This window comes from Oncorhynchus clarkii, chromosome 27, assembly GCF_045791955.1.
Source record: "Oncorhynchus clarkii lewisi isolate Uvic-CL-2024 chromosome 27, UVic_Ocla_1.0, whole genome shotgun sequence".
Classification (NCBI taxonomy): Eukaryota; Metazoa; Chordata; class Actinopteri; order Salmoniformes; family Salmonidae; genus Oncorhynchus; species Oncorhynchus clarkii.
In genome coordinates this window covers 36,225,528-36,253,121 of record NC_092173.1, presented here as the reverse complement: position 1 = coordinate 36,253,121, position 27,594 = coordinate 36,225,528, and the positions used below count along the sequence as shown (strand labels likewise).

Below are 27,594 nucleotides of genomic sequence, written 5' to 3'. Positions count from 1 at the left end.
TGTGTTCATCTTAAGCTAGCTAGGCGAGACAACCACATATCACTGTCAAATATACAGGGTACGAACATTCCATTCTAGCTAAACAATGGTTATATAGTGTTTCTGAGAATTCAAATATTTTACACACTTGAAGTTACCCATGATGAGCAATCTTTTCTCATGAAAAAGCACACATGAAAAATTGGTGGATATAGCATTTTGGAATTAAACTCTTCAATAACACTGCTTAAGAAGGGAGAAGTAATTGCTTGGAGGGGCTAATGAGTACTGAATAACTGCTCTGTTATTATGACTGTCTAAGTGATCATTGAGTATTTGGTATAGGGTCAAGGGTCATAGTTAGCTTTAATCTCTGGAAAGATTTTCAGTTGTATGTTTTCCTGCATCTTCATTGTGTAATCTCTCTCCGCCATGTATGTACAGGCTACTCGGTCTTGCTTCAGAGTAGCCTATGGTCAAAGTCCCACCATAGAAATGTGGAGGCAATTACTTTTTATAAAGACTTCCTCATTATGCTTTCTCCTGTACTATTGGTTTTCTTTCAACTTCATTGTCTAGCAGCCAAAGGCATTATCATATTATCAACCCGTGATAGTATAGTTGTTGCGTCTTTATATCCCCTCTCCTTTTACATTTCTAATGGATATTTCCATCTCTGTCCATGGAACCTCTCACATGTGCAGTCGGCATTTTAGAAACGTGTTTTGCCGCAAATTGCATTTCAGAACATATACAAGTAGGCCTACTGACGTGCGTACATTGCCGCGCCTAAAATTTGAGTAAATAATAGTTTACCATCATTTTAAATTAAACATTCCTATCTGTTCAATCAATTTGCATTAATTGATAGAGCGTATACCTCCACTACACTACTTTGATACAGTGGGGAAAACAAGTATTTGATACACAGCCTATTATGCAGGTTTTCCTACTTACAAAGCATGTAGAGGTCTGTAATTTTAATCATAGGTGCACTTCAACTGTGAGAGACGGAATCTAAAACAAAAATCCAGTAAATAACATTGTATGATTTTTAAGTAATTGATTTGCATTTTATTGCTTGACATAAGTATTTGATACATCAGAAAAGCAGAACCTAACATTTGGTACAGAAACCTTTGTTTGCAATTACAGAGATCATACGTTTCCTGTAGTTCTTGACCAGGTTTGCACACACTGTAGCAGGGATTTTGGCCCACTCCTCCATACAGACCTTCTCCAGATCCTTCAGGTTTCGGGGCTGTCACTGGGCAATATGGACTTTCAGCTCCCTCCAAAGATTTTCTATTGGGTTCAGGTCTGGAGACTGGCTAGGCCACTCCAGGACCTTGAGATGCTTCTTACGGAGCCACTCTTTAGTTGCCCTGGCTGTGTGTTTTGGGTCATTGTCATGCTGGAAGACCCAGCCACGACCCATCTTCAATGCTCTTACTGAGGGAAGGAGGTGGTTGGCCAAGATCTCGCGATACATGGCCCCATCCATCCTCCCCTCAATACGGTGCAGTCGTCCTGTCCCCTTTGCAGAAAAGCATCCCCAAAGAATGATGTTTCCACCTCCATGCTTCATGGTTGGGATGGTGTTCTTGGGGTTGTACTCATCCTTCTTCTTCCTCCAAACACGGCGAGTAGAGTTTAGACCAAAAAGCTATATTTTTGTCTCATCAGACCACATGACCTTATCCCATTCCTCATCTGGATCCTCCAGATGGTCATTGGCAAACTTCAGACGGGCCTGGACATGCGCTGGCTTGAGCATGGTGACCTTGCGTGTGCTGCAGGATTTTAATCCATGACGGCGTAGTGTGTTACTAATGGTTTTCTTTGAGACTGTGGTCCCAGCTCTCTTCAGGTCATTGACCAGGTCCTGGCGTGTAGTTCTGGGCTGATCTCTCACCTTCCTCATGATCATTGATGCCCCACGAGGTGAGATCTTGCATGGAGCACCAGACAAAGGGTGATTGACCGTTATCTTGAACTTCTTCCATTTTCTAATAATTGTGCCAACAGTTGTTGCCTTCTCACCAAGCTGCTCGCCTATTGTCCTGTAGCCCATCCCAGCCTTGTGCTCTCTGGTCTTGGCCATTGTGGAGAGGTTGGAGTCTGTTTGATTGAGTGTGTGGACAGGTGTCTTTTATACAGGTTACGAGTTCAAACAGGTGCAGTTAATACAGGTAATGAGTGGAGAACAGGAGGGCTTCTTAAAGAGAAAGAGGTCTGTGAGAGCCGGAATTCTTACTGGTGTGTAGGTGATCAAATACTTATGTTATGCAATAAAATGCTAATTAATTACTTAAAAATCATACAATGTGATTTTCTGGATTTTTGTTTCAGATTGTCTCTCACAGTTGAAGTTTACCTATGATAAAAATGACAGACCTCTACATTCCTACTTACGTAGGAAAACCTGCAAAATCGACAGTGTATCAAATACTTTTTCTCCCCACTGTATGTATCAGTGGGGATTAAGAAGTGAGTATACACAATGGCCACTGAAAAATAAGTGGGTGTTTGGCGTATACCTGGGTATACCCTCCACCACATCACTGATTGAAAGTAATAGGTATTGTGATCATCAGGGTCAGGGTAGGGGATAGGTCCAGATAACACCAGATCAGTAGGGTCAGGGTAGGGGATAGGTCCAGATAACACCAGATCAGTAGGGTCAGGGTAGGGGCTAGGTCCAGTTAACACCAGATCAGTAGGGTAGGGGCTAGGTCCAGACAACACCAGATCAGTAGGGTAGGGGCTAGGTCCAGATAACACCAGATCATCAGGGTAGGGGCTAGGTCCAGATAACACCAGATCATCAGGGTAGGGGATAGGTCCAGATAACACCAGATCAGTAGGGTAGGGGCTAGGCCCAGATAACACCAGATCAGTAGGGTAGGGGCTAGGTCCAGACAACACCAGATCAGTAGGGTAGGGGCTAGGCCCAGATAACACCAGATCATCAGGGTAGGGGCTAGGTCCAGATAACACCAGATCATCAGGGTAGGGGCTAGGTCCAGTTAACACCAGATCATCAGGGTAGGGGCTAGGTCCAGATAACACCAGATCATCAGGGTAGGGGCTAGGCCCAGATAACACCAGATCAGTAGGGTCAGGGTAGGGGCTAGGTCCAGATAACACCAGATCAGTAGGGTCAGGGTAGGGGCTAGGTCCAGATAACACCAGATCAGTAGGGTAGGGGCTAGGCCCAGATAACACCAGATCAGTAGGGTAGGGGCTAGGCCCAGATAACACCAGATCAGTAGGGTCAGGGTAGGGGCTAGGTCCGGTTAACACCAGATCATCAGGGTAGGGGCTAGGCCCAGATAACACCAGATCAGTAGGGTCAGGGTAGGGGCTAGGCCCAGATAACACCAGATCAGTAGGGTCAGGGTAGGGGCTAGGTCCAGATAACACCAGATCAGTAGGGTCAGGGTAGGGGCTAGGTCCAGATAACACCAGATCAGTAGGGTAGGGGCTAGGCCCAGATAACACCAGATCAGTAGGGTCAGGGTAGGGGCTAGGTCCGGTTAACACCAGATCATCAGGGTAGGGGCTAGGCCCAGATAACACCAGATCAGTAGGGTCAGGGTAGGGGATAGGTCCGGTTAACACCAGATCAGTAGGGTCAGGGTAGGGGCTAGGCCCAGATAACACCAGATCAGTAGGGTCAGGGTAGGGGCTAGGTCCGGTTAACACCAGATCAGTAGGGTCAGGGTAGGGGCTAGGTCCAGTTAACACCAGATCAGTAGGGTAGGGGCTAGGTCCAGTTAACACCAGATAAGTAGGGTAAGGGCTAGGTCGAGGTAACACCGGATCAGTAGGGTAGAGGCTAGGTCGAGGTAACACCGGATCAGTAGGGGAGGGGCTAGGTCCAGTTAACACCAGATCAGTAGGGTCAGGGTAGGGGCTAGGTCCAGTTAACACCAGATCAGTAGGGTCAGGGTAGGGGCTAGGTCCAGTTAACACCAGATCAGTAGGGTCAGGGTAGGGGCTAGGTCCAGTTAACACCAGATCAATAGGGTAGGGGCTAGGTCCAGTTAACAACAGATCAATAGGGTCAGGGTAGGGGCTAGGTCCAGTTAACACCAGATCAGCAGGGTCAGGGTAGGGGCTAGGTCCAGATAACACCAGATCAGTAGGGTCAGGGTAGGGGATAGGTCCAGTTAACTCCAGATCAGTAGGGTAGGGGCTAGGTCCAATTAACACCAGATCAGTAGGGTAGGGGCTAGGTCCAGTTAACACCAGTTAAATTGTCATTTTTTACCTGACCTACACATAGCTTTCTGATGTGGTCTCCTTTCAAGTGTTTCTGCAGCACATGCTCAGTGGGGTTTGTAAGGCTACAAGGTCATTCCTTTAAACAGCTGTTTTTAGATTCACAACATTTGATACTAAACTAGATCATCACAAGTAAGAATAACCTTTGAGACACGACACACACATTAACACACACACACACACACACACACACACACACACACACATTAACACACACACACAAACTGGGCCTATCCCCTACCCTGACCCTACTGATCTGGTGTTATCTGGACCTAGCCCCAACCCTGATGATCTGGTGTTAACTGGGCCTATCCCCTACCCTACTGATCTGGTGTTATCTGGACCTAGCCCCTATCCTGACCCTACTGATCTCGTGTTATCTGGACCTAGCCCCTACCCTGATGATCTGGTGTTAACTGGGCCTATCCCCTACCCTACTGATCAGGTGTTAACTGGACCTAGCCCCTACCCTACTGATCTGGTGTTATCTGGACCTAGCCCCTACCCTGATGATCTGGTGTTATCTGGACCTAGTCCCTACCCTGATGATCTGGTGTTAACTGGACCTAGCCCCTACCCTACTGATCTGGTGTTATCTGGACCTAGTCCCTACCCTGATGATCTGGTGTTGTCTGGACCTAGCCCCTACCCTACTGATCTGGTGTTATCTGGACCTAGCCCCTACCCTACTGATCTGGTGTTATCTGGACCTAGCCACTACCCTACTGATCTGGTGTTATCTGGACCTAGCCCCTACCCTACTGATCTGGTGTTATCTGGACCTAGCCCCTACCCTACTGATCTGGTGTTACTGGACCTAGCCTCTACCCTGACCCTACTGATCTGGTGTTAACTGGGCCTAGCCCCTACCCTGATGATCTGGTGTTACTGGACCTAGCCCCTACCCTACTGATCTGGTGTTAACTGGACCTAGCCCCTACCCTACTGATCTGGTGTTACTGGACCTAGCCCCTAGCCTCTAGCCTGACCCTACTGATCTGGTGTTAACTGGGCCTAGCCCCTACCCTGACCCTACTGATCTGGTGATAACTGGGCCTAGCCCCTAGCCTCTACCCTGACCCTACTGATCTGGTGTTACTGGACCTAGCCCCTAGCCTCTACCCTGACCCTACTGATATGGTGTTAACTGGGCCTAGCCCCTAGCCTGACCCTACTGATCTGGTGTTAACTGGACCTAGCCCCTAGCCTCTACCCTGACCCTACTGATATGGTGTTAACTGGACCTAGCCCCTACCCTGAACCTACTGATCTGGTGTTAACTGGGCCTATCCCCTACCCTGACCCTACTGATCTGGTGTTAACTGGGCCTAGCCCCTACCCTGACCCTACTGATCTGGTGTTAACTGGGCCTAGCCCCTAACCTGACCCTACTGATCTGGTGTTACTGGACCTAGCCCCTACCCTGACCCTACTGATCTGGTGTTAACTGGACCTAGCCCCTAGCCTCTAGCCTGACCCTTCTGATCTGGTGTTAACTGGACCTAGCCCCTACCTTGACCCTACTGATCTGGTGTTAACTGGACCTAGCCCCTACCCTGACCCTACTGATATGGTGTTATCTGGACCTAGCCCCTACCCTTCTGATCTGGTGTTACTGGACCTAGCCCCTACCCTGACCCTACTGATATGGTGTTATCTGGACCTATCCCCTACCCTGATGATCTAGTGTTATCTGGACCTAGCCCCTACCCTGACCCTACTGATATGGTGTTATCTGGACCTATCCCCTACCCTGATGATCTAGTGTTATCTGGACCTATCCCCTACCCTGACCCTAATTATATGGTGTTATCTGGACCTATCCCCTACCCTGATGATCTAGTGTTATCTGGACCTATCCCCTACCCTGATGATCTGGTGTTAACTGGGCCTATTCCCTACCCTGATGATCTAGTGTTATCTGGACCTATCCCCTACCCTGATGATCTGGTGTTAACTGGACCTAGCCCCTACCCTGATGATCTGGTGTTAACTGGGCCTATCCCCTACCCTACTGATCTGGTGTTAACTGGACCTAGCCCCTACCCTGATGATCTGGTGTTAACTGGGCCTATCCCCTACCCTACTGATCTGGTGTTATCTGGACCTAGCCCCTACCCTGACCCTACTGATCTGGTGTTATCTGGACCTAGCCCCTACCCTGACCCTACTGATCTGGTGTTATCTGGACCTAGCCCCTACCCTGACCCTACTGATCTGGTGTTATCTGGACCTAGCCCCTACCCTGATGATCTGGTGTTATCTGGACCTAGCCCCTACCCTGATGATCTGGTGTTATCTGGACCTATTCCCTACCCTGATGATCTGGTGTTATCTGGACCTAGCCCCTACCCTGATGATCTGGTGTTATCTGGACCTAGCCCCTACCCTGACCCTACTGATCTCGTGTTATCTGGACCTAGCCCCTACCCTACTGATCTGGTGTTATCTGGACCTATCCCCTACCCTGATGATCTGGTGTTATCTGGACCTATCCCCTACCCTGATGATCTGGTGTTATCTGGACCTAGCCCCTACCCTGACCCTACTGATCTGGTGTTAACTGGACCTAGCCCCTACCCTGACCCTAATTATCTGGTGTTAACTGGACCTAGCCTGACCCTACTGATCTGGTGTTATCTGGACCTAGCCCCTACCCTGACCCTACTGATCTGGTGTTAACTGGACCTAGCCCCTACCCTGATGATCTGGTGTTAACTGGACCTAGCCCCTACCCTGACCCTACTGATCTGGTGTTATCTGGACCTAGCCCCTACCCTGATGATCTAGTGTTATCTGGACCTAGCCCCTACCCTGACCCTACTGATCTGGTGTTAACTGGACCTAGCCCCTACCCTGACCCTACTGATCTGGTGTTATCTGGACCTAGCCCCTACCCTGACCCTACTGATCTGGTGTTATCTGGACCTAGCCCCTACCCTGACCCTACTGATCTGGTGTTATCTGGACCTAGCCCCTACCCTGACCCTACTGATCTGGTGTTATCTGGACCTAGCCCCTACCCTGACCCTACTGATCTGGTGTTATCTGGGCCTAGCCCCTACCCTGATGATCTGGTGTTATCTGGACCTATCCCCTACCCTGACCCTACTGATCTGGTGTTAACTGGACCTAGCCCCTACCCTGATGATCTGGTGTTATCTGGACCTAGCCCCTACCCTGACCCTACTGATCTGGTGTTAACTGGACCTAGCCCCTACCCTGATGATCTGGTGTTATCTGGACCTAGCCCCTACCCTGATGATCTGGTGTTATCTGGACCTAGCCCCTACCCTGATGATCTGGTGTTAACTGGACCTAGCCCCTACCCTGATGATCTGGTGTTAACTGGACCTAGCCCCTACCCTGATGATCTGGTGTTAACTGGACCTAGCCCCTACCCTGATGATCTGGTGTTAACTGGAGCTATCCCCTACCCTGATGATCTGGTGTTAACTGGACCTAGCCCCTACCCTGATGATCTGGTGTTAACTGGACCTAGCCCCTACCCTGATGATCTGGTGTTAACTGGACCTAGCCCCTACCCTGATGATCTGGTGTTATCTGGACCTAGTCCCGACCCTGATGATCTGGTGTTATCTGGACCTATCCCCTACCCTGATTATCTGGTGTTATCTGGACCTATCCCCTACCCTGACCCTACTGATCTGGTGTTATCTGGACCTAGCCCCTACCCTACTGATCTGGTGTTAACTGGACCTAGCCCCTACCCTGACCCTACTGATCTGGTGTTAACTGGACCTAGCCCCTACCCTGATGATCTGGTGTTAACTGGACCTAGCCCCTACCCTGACCCTACTGATCTGGTGTTATCTGGACCTAGCCCCTACCCTGACCCTACTGATCTGGTGTTATCTGGACCTAGCCCCTACCCTGACCCTACTGATCTGGTGTTATCTGGACCTAGCCCCTACCCTGACCCTACTGATCTGGTGTTATCTGGGCCTAGCCCCTACCCTGATGATCTGGTGTTATCTGGACCTATCCCCTACCCTGACCCTACTGATCTGGTGTTATCTGGACCTAGCCCCTACCCTGACCCTACTGATCTGGTGTTATCTGGACCTAGCCCCTACCCTGATGATCTGGTGTTATCTGGACCTAGCCCCTACCCTGATGATCTGGTGTTAACTGGACCTAGCCCCTACCCTGATGATCTGGTGTTAACTGGACCTAGCCCCTACCCTGATGATCTGGTGTTAACTGGGCCTAGCCCCTACCCTGATGATCTGGTGTTAACTGGGCCTAGCCCCTACCCTGATGATCTGGTGTTAACTGGACCTAGCCCCTACCCTGATGATCTGGTGTTAACTGGACCTAGCCCCTACCCTGATGATCTGGTGTTAACTGGGCCTAGCCCCTACCCTGATGATCTGGTGTTAACTGGACCTAGCCCCTACCCTGATGATCTGGTGTTATCTGGACCTAGCCCCTACCCTGATGATCTGGTGTTATCTGGACCTAGCCCCTACCCTGATGATCTGGTGTTATCTGGACCTAGCCCCTACCCTGATGATCTGGTGTTATCTGGACCTAGCCCCTACCCTGATGATCTGGTGTTATCTGGACCTAGCCCCTACCCTGATGATCTGGTGTTATCTGGAGATGTAGTGGTAAAAAACATTGGTAGGTACACGCTAATGGCTGTTCATGGTGAGTAAAGTCACAATACCTATTACTTTCAATCAGTGGTGTAGTGGAGGGTATACCCAGGTATACACCAAATACCCACTTATTTTTCAGTGGCCATTGTGTATACTCACTTCTTAATCCCCACTGATACATATCAAAGTAGTGTAGTGGAGGTATACGCTGTATCAATTAATAAGGCTGATTGATAGGAATGTTTAATAAAAAATTATGGTAAACTATTATTTACTCAAATTTTAGGCGCGGCAATGTACGCACGTCAGTAGGCCTACTTGTATATGTTCTGAAATGCAATTTGCGGCAAAACACGTTTCTAAAATGCCGACTGCACATGTGAGAGGTTCCATGGACAGAGATGGAAATATCCATTAGAAATGTAAAAGGAGAGGGGATTTAAAGACGCAACAACTACATTATCACGGGTTGATAATATGATAATGCCTTTGGCTGCTAGACAATGAAGTTGAAATAAAACCAATAGTACAGGAGAAAGCATAATGAGGAAGTCTTTATAAAAAGTAATTGCCTCCACGTTTCTATGGTGGGATTTTGGCTATAAGCTACTCTGAAGCAAGACCGAGTAGCCTGTACATACATGGCGGAGAGAGATTACACAATGAAGATGCAGGAAAACATAGCTTTAATCTCTGGAAAGATTTTCAGTTGTAACTACAACCCTTGACCCTATACCAAATGATACCACAGTGATATGTGGTTGTCTCGCCTAGCTAGCTTAAGATGAACACACTAACTGTAAGTCACTCTGCATAAGAGCATCTGTTAATAAACAAAAATGTTAAAAAGTAAATGTCTTACAAACCAGTGTTGAGGATCAGCGGATGTGTTGTTACCTACCCTCACCATCTGAGGGGGGCGGCCCGTCAGGAAGTCCAGGATACAGTTGCAGAGGGAGTTGTTTAGTCCCAGGGTCCTTAGCTTAGTGATGAGCTTTGACGGCACTATGGTGTTGAACGCTGAGCTATAGTCATTCTCACATAGGTGTTCCTTTTGTCCAGGCGGGAAAAGGCAGTGTGGAGTGCAATAGAGATTGCATCATCTGTGGATCTGTTGGGGCGGTATGCAAATTGGAGTGGGTCTAGGCTTTCTGGGATAATGATGTTGATGTGAGTGATACGTTTCGGTAGTCATTTAGGAAGGTTACCTTAGTGTTCTTGGGCACAGGGACTATGGTGGTCTGCTTGAAACATGTTGGTATTACAGACTCAGACAGGGAGACAGTGAAGACACTTGCCAGTTGGTCGGCGCATGTTCTCCTTGTAGTCTGTAATAGTTTGCCAGCCCTGCCACATCCGAGGAGGGTCGGAGCTGGTGTAGTACGATTCAATCTTAGTCCTGTATTGACACTTTGCCTGTTTGATGGTTCGTCGCAGGGCTTAGCGGGATTTCCTCTAAGTTTCCCGGTTACAGTCCCGCTCCTTGAAAGTGGCAGCTCTACCCTTTAGCTCAGTGCGGTTGTTGCCTGTAATCCATGGCTTCTGGTTGGAATATGTACGTACAGTCACTGTGGGAATGACATCATCAATGCACTTATTGATGAAGCCAGTGACTGATGTGTTGTACTCCTCAATGCCATCGGAAGAATCCCGGAACATGTTCCAGTCTGTGCTAGCAAAACAGTCCTGTAGTTTAGCATCTGTTTCATCAGACCACTTTTTTATTGACCGAGTCACTGGTGCTTCCTGCTTTAATTTTTGCTTGTTAGCATGAAACAGGAGGATAGAATTATGGTCAGATTTGCTAAATGGAGGGTGGGGGAGAGCTTTATATGCATCTCTGTGTGTGGAGTACAGGTGATCTAGAGGATTTTTTTCTCTCTGGTTGCACATTTAACGTGTTGACATAAATGAGGTAAAAGTGATTTAAGTTTCTCTGCATTAAAGGCCCCGGCCACTAGGAGCACCACCGCTGGATGACAGTTTTCCTGTTTGCTTATGGCGGTATACAGCTGGTTGAGTGTGGTCTTGGTGCCAGCATCGGTCTGTGGTGGTATGTTGACAGCTATGAAAAATACAGTTGAAAACTCTCTAGGTAGATAGTGTGGTCTACAGCTCATCATGAGATACTCTACCTCAGGCGAGCAAAACCTCGACACTTCCATACTATTAGATTTTGAGCACCAGCTGTTGTTTACAAACCCCTTGTCTTACCAGAGGCAGCTGTTCCATCTTGCCAAAGCAGCGTAAAACCTGCCAGCTGTATGTAATTCATGTCGTCGTTCAGCCATGACTCGGTGAAACATGCGATATTCGTTTTTAATGTCCCGTTGGTAGGATATTTGTGATCGTAGTTTGTCTATTTTGTTATCCGATGATTGCACGTTGGCTAAAAGTACTGAAGGTAGAGGCAGATTACCCACTCGACATCAGATCCTTACAAGGCACCCCCATGCGAATCACAGGGATGTGGGCCTTGTCGGGTGACTGAAGTAAATCTTTCACGTCCGACTCGTTAAAGAAAAACCTTCTTCCAGTACGAGGTGAGTAATCGCTGTCCTGATATCTAGAAGCGAAAAAACACAATAGCACAATTGGTTAGGAGACCGTAAAACGGCAGCCATCTCCTCTGGTGCCATTATCCAGAGGCAGTTTGGAAGTTGGTAGTGAGTGTTGCAACTGAGGACAAGACGATTTTTAAGAGCTATGCGTTTCAGCACTCGCCGTTCCCGTTCTGTAAGCTTGTGTGGCCTCCCCCTTCATGGCTGAGCCGTTGTTGCTCATAAACGTTTCCACTTCACAATAATAGCACTTACAGTTGACCAGGGCAGCTCTAGCAGGACATCCTATGGCGGTGCCACATTGAAAAGCCATTCTACTGCCAATGTTTGTCTACGGAGATCGCATGGCTGTGTGCTCGATTTTTATACACCCGTCAGCAACGGGTGTGACTGAAATAGCAGAATCCACTCATTTGAAGGGATGTCCACATATTTGATAGGTTTGGATTCTGAGCTTTATGTATTATCATCATTAGATATGAGACATGAGGGGTGCCATAATAAAGCTTGGGAGGGGCTGAGTGCAGGGGAACACAATCCCATGTAGCAGTACTGATAAGGGGAGGAACCGTTTAAGGCCCAGATCACTCAGCTCCCTGCCTAGCAATAACGATGCAATGTTTAGCGATAAGGAGACTCCACCCAAAGTGTGGTATGTATACTACCTCAGGTGAAACCATGCCTTTGTCTAATGCAACTGTATTGACTCTCTGGGAAGAATAAACTTGGTTTAAAGCTTTCATAGTGTCCGTTGAGTTTGTACTCTGAAAAATAGAACCTAACAGTGTAGATGTGAAGGATGCAGTGCCTGATCTTTGGGTTCCCACATCAGACAACTCTAAACGATCTGTATTACTCCCACACTGCAATACCAGCTATACACCACCATGGACCAACTGGTTTCCTGGTTGATGTCTGGTCGGCCACACAATGTCCGTCTGCCTACCTACACAGTGGGAAGTCAATTGCATACTTCTCACGTCCCCTCTCGTCTCCTTCTTAAAACCCATCGGAGAAGGTCAGAGGGGAGGGACCTTTGGCTTTCTCGTCCAATGGGTTTTGAGAAGACACGGGGGGACACGAGAAGTATGCAGTTGAGATCTTCCACGTGTTCACTACCAGGCCTAACCAGAAGATGTTACCACGGAAACAGAAAAAACAACACTGACCTTATTTGACCTGTGTTGTACACTGTAGGGCCAGACACTGGACATGTGTTAGTCTGTTCAAGTGGCCAACTCTAAATAAACATACCTTTGTCCTTCCTTGAACTATCACTGCTCTGACAAAGTTGGCTCAAGGTCTCCGCCATGATTTCACGTGTTCCACTTAAATGACACATACCAGAAATAGCCGTTTCACACGGGAAATGTTGAACAATTTGTATTGGGCCAGTCCCAATACCCTCTCCAGAGCATGGCCATCTAAGCCTGGGCTAAGGTTGGTATTACCCCACAACAGTATATACAAGTGTGAAAGAAACCTGCCAGTGTGAAAATCCCTCGTCATGTCAGTGCTGCACTCAAGGAGGGAATGAGAAAAGGCTAAACTTTGGATATATTTGTACAGGACCCCCTTTAATCATATCCCTGAAGGGTCGTGGGGCGACGCACAATTGGCTTAGCGTCGTCCTGGTTAGGGAAGGTTTGGCCGGTAGGGATATCCTTGTCTCATCTCGCACTAGTGACTCCTGTGGCGAGCTGGGCGCAGTGCACGCTAACCAAGGTGGCCAGGTGCACGGTGTTTCCTCCGACACATTGGTGCGGCTGGCTTCCGGGTTGGATGCGCGCTGTGTTAAGAAGCAGTGCGGCTGGTTGGGTTGTGTATCGGAGGACGCATGACATTCAACCTTCGTCTCTACCGAGCCCGTACGGGATTTGTAGCGATGAGACAAGATAGTAACTACTAACAATTGGATACTACGAAATTGGGGAGAAAAAGGGGGTAAAAAAAATAAAAGGTTATCGTTTTAATCGTAAAAAAAAAAAATTGTCCACTGTCCTGTAGATAAATCTCTATCATGTTTGCGTCCTCTCCATGCCTCCTCCTTAAAACGCATTGGAGGAGAAGATCTGAGGGAGGACCCTCCAATGTGCTTTGAGGAGACGAGGGCGGAGGACCTGAGGAATCAAGGGAATACAATTGAGATTTACCGTTTAGCTCGTCTTGTGTGCGTTTTAACACAGCGGATGTGAATGTCAACAAGTGAGTGTGTGTGTGTGTACGTGCGTCAAACAGGAACAGTAAAACACACGCCTGAAATAGAAACAGGAAGTATTTAATAAATTTGCTGAAAGCAGACGGTGGCCATGGTGACTAAATGGGTCCAACACTGACCAATAACAGGGCTCAAACAAAACTGACTAATGACGCTTTAGAAACTCAGAACGGCCAATCAACAGTCAAAGCAGGTCTTCAGATGGTATGGAATAGTCCAGCTAGAAGTTAGAATGAATGGAAACCTAATAGGGCTGGGACCTCACCGTACGACATCTCACAATTAAAAAGATTGAGAACAAGCTATAGGATGAAAAATAAGAGTTTAGACACCGGTTCAGCCAGCTAATGCTTCCTCTATTCTGAACAGGCAGTGTATTGGCAGCCCAGGGGTCCATCGTCAGGACCATAAGTGGTGTGAAGAACTATGGGTAAGTTAATCATACATTCACAGCTCACTAGCCAATAAGAAACATGAACATTGTCCAAAGGGGCGGGGTTAAAGCTATCGCCGGCCACTCTTACTGGAGCCTTTAAACGGGTCAAAGTCCTCCTGAGAGAGAGAAGGGAGGTTAGACAGACACACACTGCAACACGCATATTTCAGTCGTCTCACAGGTCTCACACCTCATCATCGTCGTCATCAAATGTCACTCCTCTGTATGATTGGCTCTGACTCTGGGAGCCCCGCCTACTGGAGGAGGAAGAGGAGGAGGTCCTAGAACACAAAACGCAGAACCGTTAGTGGTCCAATGCAGCTGTTTTTTTACTCTTATCAAATCATTACAAAAGTTAAGTGCCTTACTGTGATTGTTTTACATTAAACTGGTCCAAAAAAAAGAAACAAAAACAGCATATTAAAAAGCTATTTTTCAAGAAAGAATTTAGCTAGAAGTGGTCTGAGTGAGGAGCCTAATAGGAGGGAAATGCAACCTGAAAACTAGCTGTTATTGGTCTATAAACTCCACCCATGCAAAATAAGCTGAAATTTCAAACAGCTCTTACACTAAAAAGGACATTATTCTGATTGGATATAAAACATGGAAAACCACGTTTATGACTGCACTGCCCCTTTAATACCCTCTACAAACAGACACATACACACAGATCACTAATCAATGTCCAAATCCTACCCAAAACACACTTTCCTACCTCTGTGTCGGTCGTGATGCAGGTGTTGGTCTTGATGCAGGCTTCACAAAGGAAACATCGTCAGAGTCATCATCATCAATGGTTATCTAGAGATGGGGGAGGAGGAGGGAAGAGAGATGGGAGGGAGAGAGAAGAGGAGAGATGGGGGAGGAGGGGGGAGGAGAGATGGGGGAGGAGGAGGGAGGAGAGATGGGGGAGGAGGAGGGAGAGGAGAGAGGAGAGATGGGGGTGGAGGAGGGAGGAGAGATGGGGGAGGAGGAGGGAGGAGAGATGGGGGAGGAGGAGGGAGGAGAGATGGGGGAGGAGGAGGGAGGAGAGATGGGGGAGGAGGAGGGAGGAGAGATGGGAGAGGAGGAGGGAGGAGAGGAGGAGGGAGGAGAGATGGGGGAGGAGGAGGGAGGAGAGATGGGGGAGGAGGAGGGAAGAGAGATGGGAGAGGAGGAGGGAGGAGAGATGGGAGAGGAGGAGGGAGGAGAGAAGGGAGAGGGAGGAGAGATGGGAGAGGGGAGGAGAGATGGGAGAGGGGAGGAGAGATGGGAGGGGGAGGAGAGATGGGAGGGGGGAGGAGAGATGGGAGAGGACGAGGGAGGAGAGATGGGGGAGGAGAGATGGGGGAGGAGGAGGGAGGAGAGATGGGAGGGAGGAGAGAGGGGAGGAGAGATGGGGGAGGAGGGGGGAGGAGAGATGGGGAAGGAGGGGGGAGGAGAGATGGGGAGGAGGAGGGAGGAGAGATGGGGGAGGAGGAGGGAGGAGAGATGGTAGAGGAGGAGGGAGGAGAGATGGGAGAGGAGGAGGGAGGAGGGAGGAGAGATGGGAGAGGAGGAGGGAGGAGAGATGGGAGAGGGGGGGGGAGAGATGGGAGGGGGGAGGGAGGAGAGATGGGAGGGGGGAGGAGAGATGGGAGAGGGGAGGAGAGATGGGAGAGGACGAGGGAGGAGAGATGGGAGAGGACGAGGGAGGAGAGATGGGAGAGGACGAGGGAGGAGAGATGGGAGAGGACGAGGGAGGAGAGATGGGAGAGGACGAGGGAGGAGAGATGGGAGAAGAGGAGGGAGGTGAGATGGGAGAGGGAGGAGAGATGGGAGAGGAGGAGGGAGGAGAGATGGGAGAGGAGGAGGGAGGAGAGATGGGAGAGGAGGAGGGAGGAGAGATGGGAGAGGAGGAGGGAGGAGAGATGGGGGGGAGGAGAGATGGGAGAGGGGAGGAGAGATGGGGGAGGAGGAGGGAGGAGAGATGGGAGAGGAGGAGGGAGGAGAGATGGGGGAGGAGGAGGGAGGAGAGATGGGGGAGGAGGAGGGAGGAGAGATGGTAGAGGAGGAGGGAGGAGAGATGGGAGAGGAGGAGGGAGGAGGGAGGAGAGATGGGAGAGGAGGAGGGAGGAGAGATGGGAGAGGAGGGGGGAGGAGAGATGGGAGGGGGGAGGGAGGAGAGATGGGAGGGGGGAGGAGAGATGGGAGAGGGGAGGAGAGATGGGAGAGGGGAGGAGAGATGGGAGAGGACGAGGGAGGAGAGATGGGAGAGGACGAGGGAGGAGAGATGGGAGAGGACAAGGGAGGAGAGATGGGAGAGGACGAGGGAGGAGAGATGGGAGAGGACGAGGGAGGAGAGATGGGAGAGGACGAGGGAGGAGAGATGGGAGAGGACGAGGGAGGAGAGATGGGAGAGGACGAGGGAGGAGAGATGGGAGAGGACGAGGGAGGAGAGATGGGATAGGACGAGGGAGGAGAGATGGGAGAGGAGGAGGGAGGAGAGATGGGAGAGGAGGAGGGAGGAGAGATGGGAGAGGAGGAGGGAGGAGAGATGGGGGAGGAGGGAGGAGAGATGGGGGAGGAGGGAGGAGAGATGGGAGAGGAGGAGGGAGGAGAGATGGGAGAGGAGGAGGGAGGAGAGATGGGAGAGGACGAGGGAGGAGAGATGGGAGAGGAGGAGGGAAGAGAGATGGGGGAGGAGGAGGGAGGAGAGATGGGAGAGGAGGGAGGAGAGATGGGAGAGGAGGAGGGAGGAGAGATGGTAGAGGAGGAGGGAGGAGAGATGGTAGAGGAGGAGGGAGGAGAGATGGTAGAGGAGGGAGGAGAGATGGGAGAGGAGGAGGGAGGAGAGATGGGAGGGGAGAGGAGAGATGGGAGAGGGGAGGAGAGATGGGGGAGGAGGAGGGAGGAGAGATGGGAGAGGAGGAGGGAGGAGAGATGGGGGAGGAGGAGGGAGGAGAGATGGGGGAGGAGGAGGGAGGAGAGATGGGGGAGGAGGAGGGAGGAGAGATGGTAGAGGAGGAGGGAGGAGAGATGGGAGAGGAGGAGGGAGGAGGGAGGAGAGATGGGAGAGGAGGAGGGAGGAGAGATGGGAGAGGGGGGGGGAGAGATGGGAGGGGGGAGGGAGGAGAGATGGGAGGGGGGAGGAGAGATGGGAGAGGGGAGGAGAGATGGGAGAGGACGAGGGAGGAGAGATGGGAGAGGACGAGGGAGGAGAGATGGGAGAGGACGAGGGAGGAGAGATGGGAGAGGACGAGGGAGGAGAGATGGGAGAGGACGAGGGAGGAGAGATGGGATAGGACGAGGGAGGAGAGATGGGAGAGGACGAGGGAGGAGAGATGGGAGAGGACGAGGGAGGAGAGATGGGAGAGGAGGAGCGAGGAGAGATGGTAGAGGAGGGGAGGGGGGAGGAGAGATGGGAGAGGAGGAGGGAGGAGAGATGGGAGAGGAGGAGGGAAGAGAGATGGGGGAGGAGGAGGGAGGAGAGATGGTAGAGGAGGAGGGAGGAGAGATGGGAGAGGACGAGGGAGGAGAGATGGGAGAGGACGAGGGAGGAGAGATGGGAGAGGACGAGGGAGGAGAGATGGGATAGGACGAGGGAGGAGAGATGGGAGAGGACGAGGGAGGAGAGATGGGAGAGGACGAGGGAGGAGAGATGGGAGAGGACGAGGGAGGAGAGATGGGATAGGACGAGGGAGGAGAGATGGGAGAGGACGAGGGAGGAGAGATGGGAGAGGACGAGGGAGGAGAGATGGGAGAGGAGGAGCGAGGAGAGATGGTAGAGGAGGAGGGAGGAGAGATGGGAGAGGAGGAGGGAGGAGAGATGGGAGAGGAGGAGGGAAGAGAGATGGGGGAGGAGGAGGGAGGAGAGATGGTAGAGGAGGAGGGAGGAGAGATGGTAGAGGAGGAGGGAGGAGAGATGGTAGAGGAGGAGGGAGGAGAGATGGTAGAGGAGGAGGGAGGAGAGATGGTAGAGGAGGAGGGAGGAGAGATGGTAGAGGAGGAGGGAGGAGAGATGGTAGAGGAGGAAGGAGGAGAGATGAGAGAGGAGGGGAGGGGGGAGGAGAGATGGGAGGGGGGAGGAGAGATGGAGGAAGATGGAGGTGAGATGGAGGAAGATGGAGGTGAGATGGAGGAAGATGGAGGTGAGATGGAGGAAGATGGAGGTGAGATGGAGGAAGATGGAGGTGAGATGGAGGAAGATGGAGGTGAGATGGAGGAAGATGGAGGTGAGATGGAGGAAGATGGAGGAGAGATGGAGGAAGATGGAGGTGAGATGGAGGAAGATGGAGGTGAGATGGAGGAAGATGGAGGTGAGATGGAGGAAGATGGAGGTGAGATGGAGGAAGATGGAGGTGAGATGGAGGAAGATGGAGGAGAGATGGAGGAAGATGGAGGTGAGATGGAGGAAGATGGAGGTGAGATGGAGGAAGATGGAGGTGAGATGGAGGAAGAACATTATGTACAACACACACATCCAGTTAGAAGGTCTATAAATCAAGCAGAGATGGGGAGTGTGAGGGACTAACCTCATCTGTGTAAGATTTAGCCGACACCGCCCCTCTCGATGGCCGCTGAGGTGCAGCCTGGAACGCTGCAGGATGGAGGGAGGAGAAAGAGGGAGGGGTGGAAGATGAGTAGTAGATCAGTACAATAATACACACACACACTTAGGTTTGAGAAACACAACAACACAGCAGCCACTCACCATCCATGATGTTTCTGCCCTGGGTGGGGTTGACCACCGAGGCCTTCTGAGAACGGGCCCGCCCTGCTGGCTTTGGCTCTGCTGCACCTGGACACACAGGCACAATACATTCACACACAAAACGCACCCACGCCAACAACACATACAAACAAATGCAGTCGGTAATATATACATGCATAAATATAATTTACCCTTTCTCATGAGTGAATAGATCTTGGAGAGAAACAAACCTCTTCCTCTCCTGGCTGTGGTTTGGCCCCTCCCCCTCCCCCCCCGCCCCCTGCCCCTGGTGGGGGGAGGCGGGGCAGAGTCCTCGTCCGAATCCATGGAAACATCAGGCTCATCTGATAGGTCCAGGTCTTCGCCTCGCTCTATGCGGTGAGCTTTAGCTCTGTTGAGGGCCTACACAGAGAGGAGAGTACTGGTATGAACGTATACATGTGGTGTGGTGTGGTGTGTGTGTGTGTGTGTGTGTTCCTGACTCACCACCTGAACCTCTTCATCCTCCTCTGCAGTGTTTTTCTTAGATTCTCTGAAACGGCGAATCTGAGGAGAGAACAGGTTGCTGTGGTTACTATCATCTCTCCCCTCTCCACCTCCTGGTCAATCTCCTCCTCAGTCAGTACTCCTCTCTGCTGCAGGTGTCTACCCCCTCCTCTCCCCCCCATGGTCAATCTCCTCCTCTGTCAGTACTCCTCTCTGCTGGAGGTGACTACCCCCTCCTCTGTACCTCCTGGTCAATCTCCTCCTATGTCAGTACTCCTCTCTGCTGGAGGTGTCTACCCCCTCCTCTCCCCCTCCTCTGTACCTCCTGGCCAATCTCCTCCTCTGTTAGTACTCCTCTCTGCTGGAGGTGTCTACCCCCTCCTCTCCCCCTCCTCTGTACCTCCTGGTCAATCTCCTCCTCTGTCAGTACTCCTCTCTGCTGCAGGTGTCTCTGGGTTTTCTCCAGCTGGTATCTGATCAGTTCCTCGATGGCATCCTTCTCCTCCTTGTCCACATACTCCTGCACCGCCTTCCCCATGCCCTGCTCCGTCAGCAGGGAGAGCTGCACCGTCTACACACACAGTCATGTTAACACACACACACACAGTCATGTTAACACACATCCACACACACAGTCATGTTAACACACACACAAAGTCATGTTAACACACACCCACACACACAGTCATGTTAACACACACCCACAGTCACGTTAACACACACCCACAGTCATGTTAACACACACCCACAGTCATGTTAACACACACACACAGTCATGTTAACACACACACACAGTCATGTTAACACACATCCACAGTCATGTTAACACACATCCACACACACAGTCATGTTCACACCCACAGTCATGTTAACACACACCCACAGTCATGTTAACACACACACACAGTCATGTTAACACACACACACAGTCATGTTAACACACACACACAGTCATGTTAACACACACACACAGTCATGTTAACACACACACAGTCATGTTAACACACACACACAGTCATGTTAACACACACACACAGTCATGTTAACACACATCCACACACACAGTCATGTTAACACACATCCACACACACAGTCATGTTAACACACACACACAGTCATGTTAACACACATCCACACACACAGTCATGTTAACACACACCCAGTCATGTTAACACACACACACAGTCATGTTAACACACACACACAGTCATGTTAACACACACACACAGTCATGTTAACACACACACACACACACAGTCATGTTAACACACATCCACACACACAGTCATGTTAACACACACACAGTCATGTTAACACACACACAGTCATGTTAACACACACACACAGTCATGTTAACACACACACACAGTCATGTTAACACACACACACAGTCATGTTAACACACATCCACACACACAGTCATGTTAACACACACACACAGTCATGTTAACACACACACACAGTCATGTTAACACACACACACAGTCATGTTAACACACACACACAGTCATGTTAACACACACACACAGTCATGTTAACACACACACACAGTCATGTTAACACACACACACAGTCATGTTAACACACACACACAGTCATGTTAACACACACACACAGTCATGTTAACACACACCCACAGTCATGTTAACACACACCCACAGTCATGTTAACACACACCCACAGTCATGTTAACACACACCCACAGTCATGTTAACACACACCCACAGTCATGTTAACACACACCCACAGTCATGTTAACACACACTCACAGTCATATTAACACACATCGTCATGTTAACACACAGTCAAGGTATGGAGAAGTGTGTGTACCTTTTCTGCTGTCAGGAAGTACTCTTTAATGAGATCCTCCACCCTCAGACCCTCAGTTGAGGAGTGACTCAGGAGCTGCCCAAAGTCAACACCCTCTTCGCCTACACTTACACAGAAAAAACAGACAGAGACAGGAGAGTGATCTGAACATCAGAAAAAGTAGGCTTGTCAAATGTTATGATTATGGTGTGTGTGTGTGTGTGTGTGTGTGTGTGACCTTTAACTTTGGCCTTGTACTCCTTCTGTCTGATGAAGTGAACAACGTCTTTGGGGTTTGCAACCTGCTCTACAAACTTCTGACTGAAACGAGTGGCATTGAAGGCCTCAAAACCACCGCTGTAGTCCACCTTGAGAGAGAGAGAGAGACAAATATTAAACTGTGACAAATACTCAAATTGTACCTTGAGAAATACCCTTGATGCTGTTGCAGTGTTCAACAGAATAACGTGTATTATAATCTGGGTGGTTTGAGCGCTGAATGCTGAATGGCTAACAGCCGTGGTATATCAGACCGTATACCACGGGTATGACGAAACATTTATTTTAACTGCTCTAATTACATTGGTAACCAGGTAATCAGTTTATAATAGTAATAAGGCACCTCAGGGGTTTGTGGTATATGGCCAATATACCACGACTAAGGGCTGCATTCAGGGACTTGTGCATAAGAACAGCCGTGGTATATTGACCATATACCACACCCCCTCTGGCCTTATTGCTCAAGTATAAAATGTTACTTGTGTCTCACTCACTCTCAGGCGTATGAGGGGTTTCTCAGGGGTAAGGGGGTTTCCTAGTCGATCTCGCTCTGCTTCCTCAATCATCGCTTCCACCTGGGAACGGACACACACAGAGTCAGGGAGAGCTAGAGAGGGACAGACAGCCAGGCAGAGAAAGAGCGAGCGAGAGAGGGACAGACAGCCAGGCAGAGAAAGAGCGAGAGAGGGACAGACAGCCAGGCAGAGAAAGAGCGCGGGACAGACAGCCAGGCAGAGAAAGAGCGAGAGAGGGAACAGACAGCCAGGCAGAGAAAGAGCGAGCGAGAGAGGGACAGACAGCCAGGCAGAGAAAGAGCGAGCGAGAGAGGGACAGACAGCCAGGCAGAGAAAGAGCGAGCGAGAGAGGGACAGACAGCCAGACAGAGAAAGAGCGAGCGAGAGAGGACAGACAGCCAGGCAGAGAAAGCGAGAGAGGGACAGACAGCCAGGCAGAGAAAGAGCGAGAGAGGGACAGACAGCCAGGCAGAGAAAGAGCGCGGGACAGACAGCCAGGCAGAGAAAGAGCGAGAGAGGGAACAGACAGCCAGGCAGAGAAAGAGCGAGCGAGAGAGGGACAGACAGCCAGGCAGAGAAAGAGCGAGCGAGAGAGGGACAGACAGCCAGGCAGAGAAAGAGCGAGCGAGAGAGGGACAGACAGCCAGGCAGAGAAAGAGCGAGCGAGAGAGAGAGGGACAGACAGCCAGACAGAGAAAGAGCGAGCGAGAGAGGACAGACAGCCAGGCAGAGAAAGAGCGAGCGAGAGAGGACAGACAGCCAGGCAGAGAAAGCGAGAGAGGGACAGACAGCCAGGCAGAGAAAGAGCGAGCGAGAGAGGGACAGACAGCCAGGCAGAGAAAGCGAGAGAGGGACAGACAGCCAGGCAGAGAAAGAGAGAGCGAGAGAGAAAGAGCACCTTGTGCTCACCTTCTCCTGGCAGAAGGCCTCTACCCTCTGGTTGACCTTGGGCATGTCAGGGTTGAAGAGGTCAGGGTGCTCTGAGAGGACCAGGTCCTGGATGAAGAACTGACGCACCGTGTGCAGCGGGATCTTCTGAAGGTTCATCTTACGCCCCTTCACCCTCAGCAGACCTATGTGCCTGCACACACACACACACACGCAGGCAATGACACACACGGACACAGGAACACACACAAGGGCATACAAATATGCAGACAAACACACACAGCGAGTGCTGTTTGAGCGTATACAAAAGAGTGTGTGTCTGTGTGTGTTGGCGTACTTCTTGACGGCCTCTCCGGGGGACAGTGATGTGGCAACAGAGCTACCAGGCTGGGTGACATAGAACAGCCGCTGTTCGTTCCTTCTGGGGTTTATCAGACACTCATGTTCATGACCCCACACCACCAGGTCCAGAAAGTCATCCAGAAACTGCTCTGGGATGTAGTTGGTGGCCCCATGCTTACTCCTGCAACACACACACGCACACCTCAGAGATGTGGCTTTTGTAAAACACACACATTCAGTACCACACACACACACTTAGCATATACACACACACACCTGTTCTACTGGACAGTATAAACACACACACCTGTTCTGGTGGACAGTATAACACACACACACACACACATACCTGTTCTGGTGGACATTATAAACACACACACCTGTTCTGGTAGACAGTATAAACACACACACCTGTTCTGGTAGACAGTATAAACACACACACCTGTTCTGGTGGACAGTATAAACACACACACCTGTTCTACTGGACAGTATAAACACACACACCTGTTCTGGTGGACAGTATAAACACACACACCTGTTCTGGTGGACAGTATAAACACACACACCTGTTCTGGTGGACAGTATAAACACACACACCTGTTCTACTGGACAGTATAAACACACACACCTGTTCTACTGGACAGTATAAACACACACACCTGTTCTACTGGACAGTATAAACACACACACCTGTTCTGGTGGACAGTATAAACACACACACCTGTTCTGGTGGACAGTATAAACACACACACCTGTTCTGGTGGACAGTATAAACACACACACCTGTTCTGGTAGACAGTATAAACACACACACCTGTTCTGGTGGATGGTGAAGAGGTTGAACCATTGGTCCTGGTCTTCTTTGGGGCGGAGCATGGTCACCTGGTTGTTAACAAACATCCTGTAGAGGCGCTCATCAGGAATAGAGCCGATGCCGTACAGGGCTAGCTTAGTGCTGCCTTTCTGCAGGAGGACGGGACTAATCTCTATCCTCTCTACTGATTGGCTGCGGCCAAAATGATTGACAAGTCCGGCAGAGCTCAGGAGATCCAACGCACACAGACCATCCGCCTGGATTGGAGACGAGAGAGATAAGAGTTACACATAGAGATACAGACATATACGCATGTGGTTCAAGATGGAAGACTGAAACCTTGGCAACGGAGCTTACCCCTGTAGGATCGTCATGGTTACCGTGCACGCTGAACACGGGGATGGAGATGTTCAGGTTCTCATCCTGGTAGTTCACCCATGGAAACCTGAGAACACACAGAGAAACATTTGATACACATACTGTACTTTACCTTTACACATACTGTACTTTACCTTTACACATACTGTACTTTACCTTTACACATACTGTACTTTACCTTTACACATACTGTACTTTACCTTTACACATACTGTACTTTACCTTTACACATACTGTACTTTACCTTTACACATACTGTACTTTACCTTTACACATACTGTACTTTACCTTTACACATACTGTACTTTACCTTTACACATACTGTACTTTACCTTTACACATACTGTACTTTACATACAACCCACGTTTGGGAAGCTTTAATAATACGTGGATATTTTATCTAGTAAGTTCAACTAGAATATTATTCAACGTTTGTGACAGGTGATGTATAGGTTTTCAGCAATTTAAAAAAAGTGTGAGGATGCTGTCCAAGCAAGGGCTAGCGTCGCCACCTCGGGGCTAGCGTCGCCACCTCGGGGCTAGCGTCGCCACCTCGGGGCTAACGTCGCCACCTCGGGGCTAGCGTCGCCACCTCGGGGCTAGCGTCGCCACCTCGGGGCTAGCGTCGCCACCTCGGGGCTAGCGTCGCCACCTCGGGGCTAGCGTCGCCACCTCGGGGCTAGCGTCGCCACCTCGGGGCTAGCGTCGCCACCTCGGGGCTAGCGTCGCCACCTCGGGGCTAGCGTCGCCACCTCGGGGCTAGCGTCGCCACCTCGGGACTAGCGTCGCCACCTCGGGGCTAACGTCGCCACCTCGGGGCTAACGTCGCCACCTCAGGGCTAACGTCGCCACCTCAGGGCTAGCGTCGCCACCTCAGGGCTAACGTCGCCACCTCAGGGCTAACACACAGACTGACTTGCTGTTGCTGAAGTTGACAGCCTGGTCACTGAGGACATCGAAGAGGATAGGAGTGTCTCCCATGCAGTACTTCCTCAGCAGAGAGATGCAGGAGTGAAGACAGCGTCTGGAAGGCTTGTTCTCATGGAACAGATCACCTCCCAACAGGATGAAGTCAACCTGCGGACAGAGACAGAGGTGAGTGTGTGGGAGAGAGAAATTACATTATACTGTGTGTGTGTACACACACACACTTGGTTCTGTTTGGCACACTTCAGGATCTCGTCGAAGGTGTTGAACGTGTCGTTGCCACGGACAGCATCTTTCTCCAGGTAACCAAGGTGAATATCCGTGGCGATCAGGATCTTGAAGGTGTCCTCATCGTCCCTGGCAACAGAAGCACAATCAGAACCCCAGAGTCTCCAGATGCCCTCAATGACAACTACACCACGAGGAGACAGATTATTCTGATGTTACATACAGGGTGTTCTCTGATGTCATCTTGAATGGAAACAGGTCCAGAGCAGAGAACCCTTCAGCAGCAGAGGTAGTGAGAGGGAGTGATGTCAACACCTGTATCAATACAGTTAACAAGTCTCCGGAGATGTCACCTACAGACAGACAGAGTGAGAAAGAAAAGTCTGGTTGTCGCCTTAATTTATAGCCTGTAATTGGGGCACAGAGTTTTCCCTGGTCAGGTCATACTGTTTGCCACAACATTGTGAGCCAATGCAAATCTCCCATAGCTATGATTCTGAGGCTGAGCCAGCTCGGCTAACTGTAGGAAAGACTCCTGGATCAAATATGACAAATGACTGAATACACGGATTAAGTTGAATTTTCCCCGGCCTTGACGCTGATCTAACGACTAAGGTAACGCTACAGTTTTGCATTTCCCCCTAAGCAGTTAGGTAAGGTTAGGATTTCCGGAGGTTAATGCATAACGTTACATATTAACTAAGAGCACCAATGAAGGCTCAAACAACGCATTAAAAGCACATTTAGCTAACGTTAGCGCGCTAACTAACTCTAGCTGGTATAAAGCGGCTAGTAAAATTGTCTAATCTTAGAAATGACTGTGCATTAGATGATACCACAACTGGCATATCTGACCCCAATGTGAATATCATGTTATCAAGTACTAGCTAATTCCATTATACACGGAGATATCTACTCTTCACAAACCACGCACCTCTCCTACTCCCCGCGCTCGATTATTGTGTACATGTGAACAACTCCCCTTACGGAAGTTAGCACAGGAAACGTCGTTTCCGAGAGGCAAATGTAGTTTTCTTTACATGAAGCCTCCGCATGTAGCCATACTATGTCTGACGAAGAAAAACAGCAAATCCCAAAAGAAGACAATAAACTCCATGAAGCGGCGTTAGATGCGCTCGATTTGTAGTGCGCCGGCGTGAGCAGTGTAGGACATGTTCAATTTTAGGCCTAAATCGGCTATATCGGCTTTTATAGCGGCATAGAAGTTTTATTTTAGAGACATGAGAGATTAGGAACAAATGGGAGATTAGGATAGAATGATGTCAGACTTCACCCAGTCCCAGAAAAGTAGGAATATACTCTCTACTCACTAGAGGGCAGTGAGAGCACAGTGAGAGCGCAGTATGCAGTGGTGGAAAGGTCTTAGGTAAAAACACTTTAAAGTTCTACGTAAGTAGTTTTTTTTGGGTATCTGTACTTTACTATTTATATTTTTGACTACTTTTACTTCTACTTCACTACATTCCTTAAGAAAATATTGTATTTTTTACTCCACACATTTTACTCCAGATACCCAAAAGTACTCGTTACATTTTGAATCCTGAGCAGGACAGGAAAATGGTCCAATTCACACTTATGAACAGAACATTCCTAGTCGTCTACTGCCTCTGATCTGGAGGACTCACTAAACACACTTCCTTTTAAATGATGTTTGAATGTTGGAGTGGCCCCTGGCTGTCCTTAAATAAATAAAAAACAAGAAAATGGTGCTGTCTGGTTTGTTTAATATAAGAAATTTGTAATGGTTTATACTTTCACTTTTGATACTTAAGTATATTTTAGCAATTACATTTACTTTTGTATATTTTTAATCTAAATACTTTTAGACTTTTACTCAAGTAGAAGTTTGCTCTGTGACTTTTACTTTAACTTGACTCATTTTCTATTCAGGTATTTTACTTTGACTCAAGTATGACAGTTGGGTACTTTTTCCACCACTGGCAGTATGTGTAATAGGACACATTTGGTGGGTGCCTATATTTGTCCTATTTCACACATGTACAAGTATGTATTGAAAATGATTTATTTTTTTTGCATATCCCTCTCCCTGAGACATTCTCTGAGAGTGAGGTCATGGCCAGGGTCTGCTTATCAATGACAACCCTGTAGCAATTAGGGTTCAGTGT

The 27,594-nt window shown here is 49.5% G+C and overlaps 1 protein-coding gene across 2 annotated transcripts; it reads right to left on the bottom strand.

Moving 5' to 3' along the window:
* Window positions 1-13,717: 13,717 nt before the first annotated feature.
* On the bottom strand, window positions 13,718-26,485 carry LOC139385969 (MRE11 homolog A, double strand break repair nuclease). Of its 2 annotated transcripts, none has more exons than XM_071131286.1 (19): window positions 26,382-26,485; window positions 25,671-25,800; window positions 25,444-25,576; window positions 25,209-25,369; window positions 24,272-24,359; window positions 23,915-24,171; window positions 23,096-23,281; window positions 22,780-22,951; window positions 21,850-21,930; window positions 21,315-21,444; window positions 21,098-21,198; window positions 19,668-19,838; window positions 19,268-19,327; window positions 18,973-19,183; window positions 18,782-18,868; window positions 18,603-18,667; window positions 14,825-14,910; window positions 14,300-14,390; window positions 13,718-14,225 (listed from the first exon to the last, which is right to left on the bottom strand). In XM_071131286.1, the coding sequence occupies exons 2-19, from the start codon at window positions 25,688-25,690 to the stop codon at window positions 14,178-14,180; spliced, it is 2,148 nt and encodes a 715-aa protein (XP_070987387.1). In that variant the 5' UTR covers window positions 25,691-25,800; window positions 26,382-26,485; the 3' UTR covers window positions 13,718-14,177. The 2 variants fall into 2 exon arrangements, with proteins under 2 accessions (XP_070987387.1, XP_070987388.1); XM_071131287.1 differs by having other exon boundaries at window positions 19,012-19,183.
* Between the last annotated feature and the right edge of the window lie 1,109 nt (window positions 26,486-27,594).

Coding starts and splice junctions, on each gene's coding strand:
- LOC139385969 (XM_071131286.1), bottom strand. CDS start 25,690: ATGACATCAGAGAACACCCT. Junction 19,328..19,667: donor AGGAGGAGATTGACCAGGAG/GTACAGAGGAGG, acceptor TTCTCTCCTCAG/ATTCGCCGTTTCAGAGAATC. Junction 14,226..14,299: donor TTGATGACGACGATGATGAG/GTGTGAGACCTG, acceptor TCTCTCTCTCAG/GAGGACTTTGACCCGTTTAA.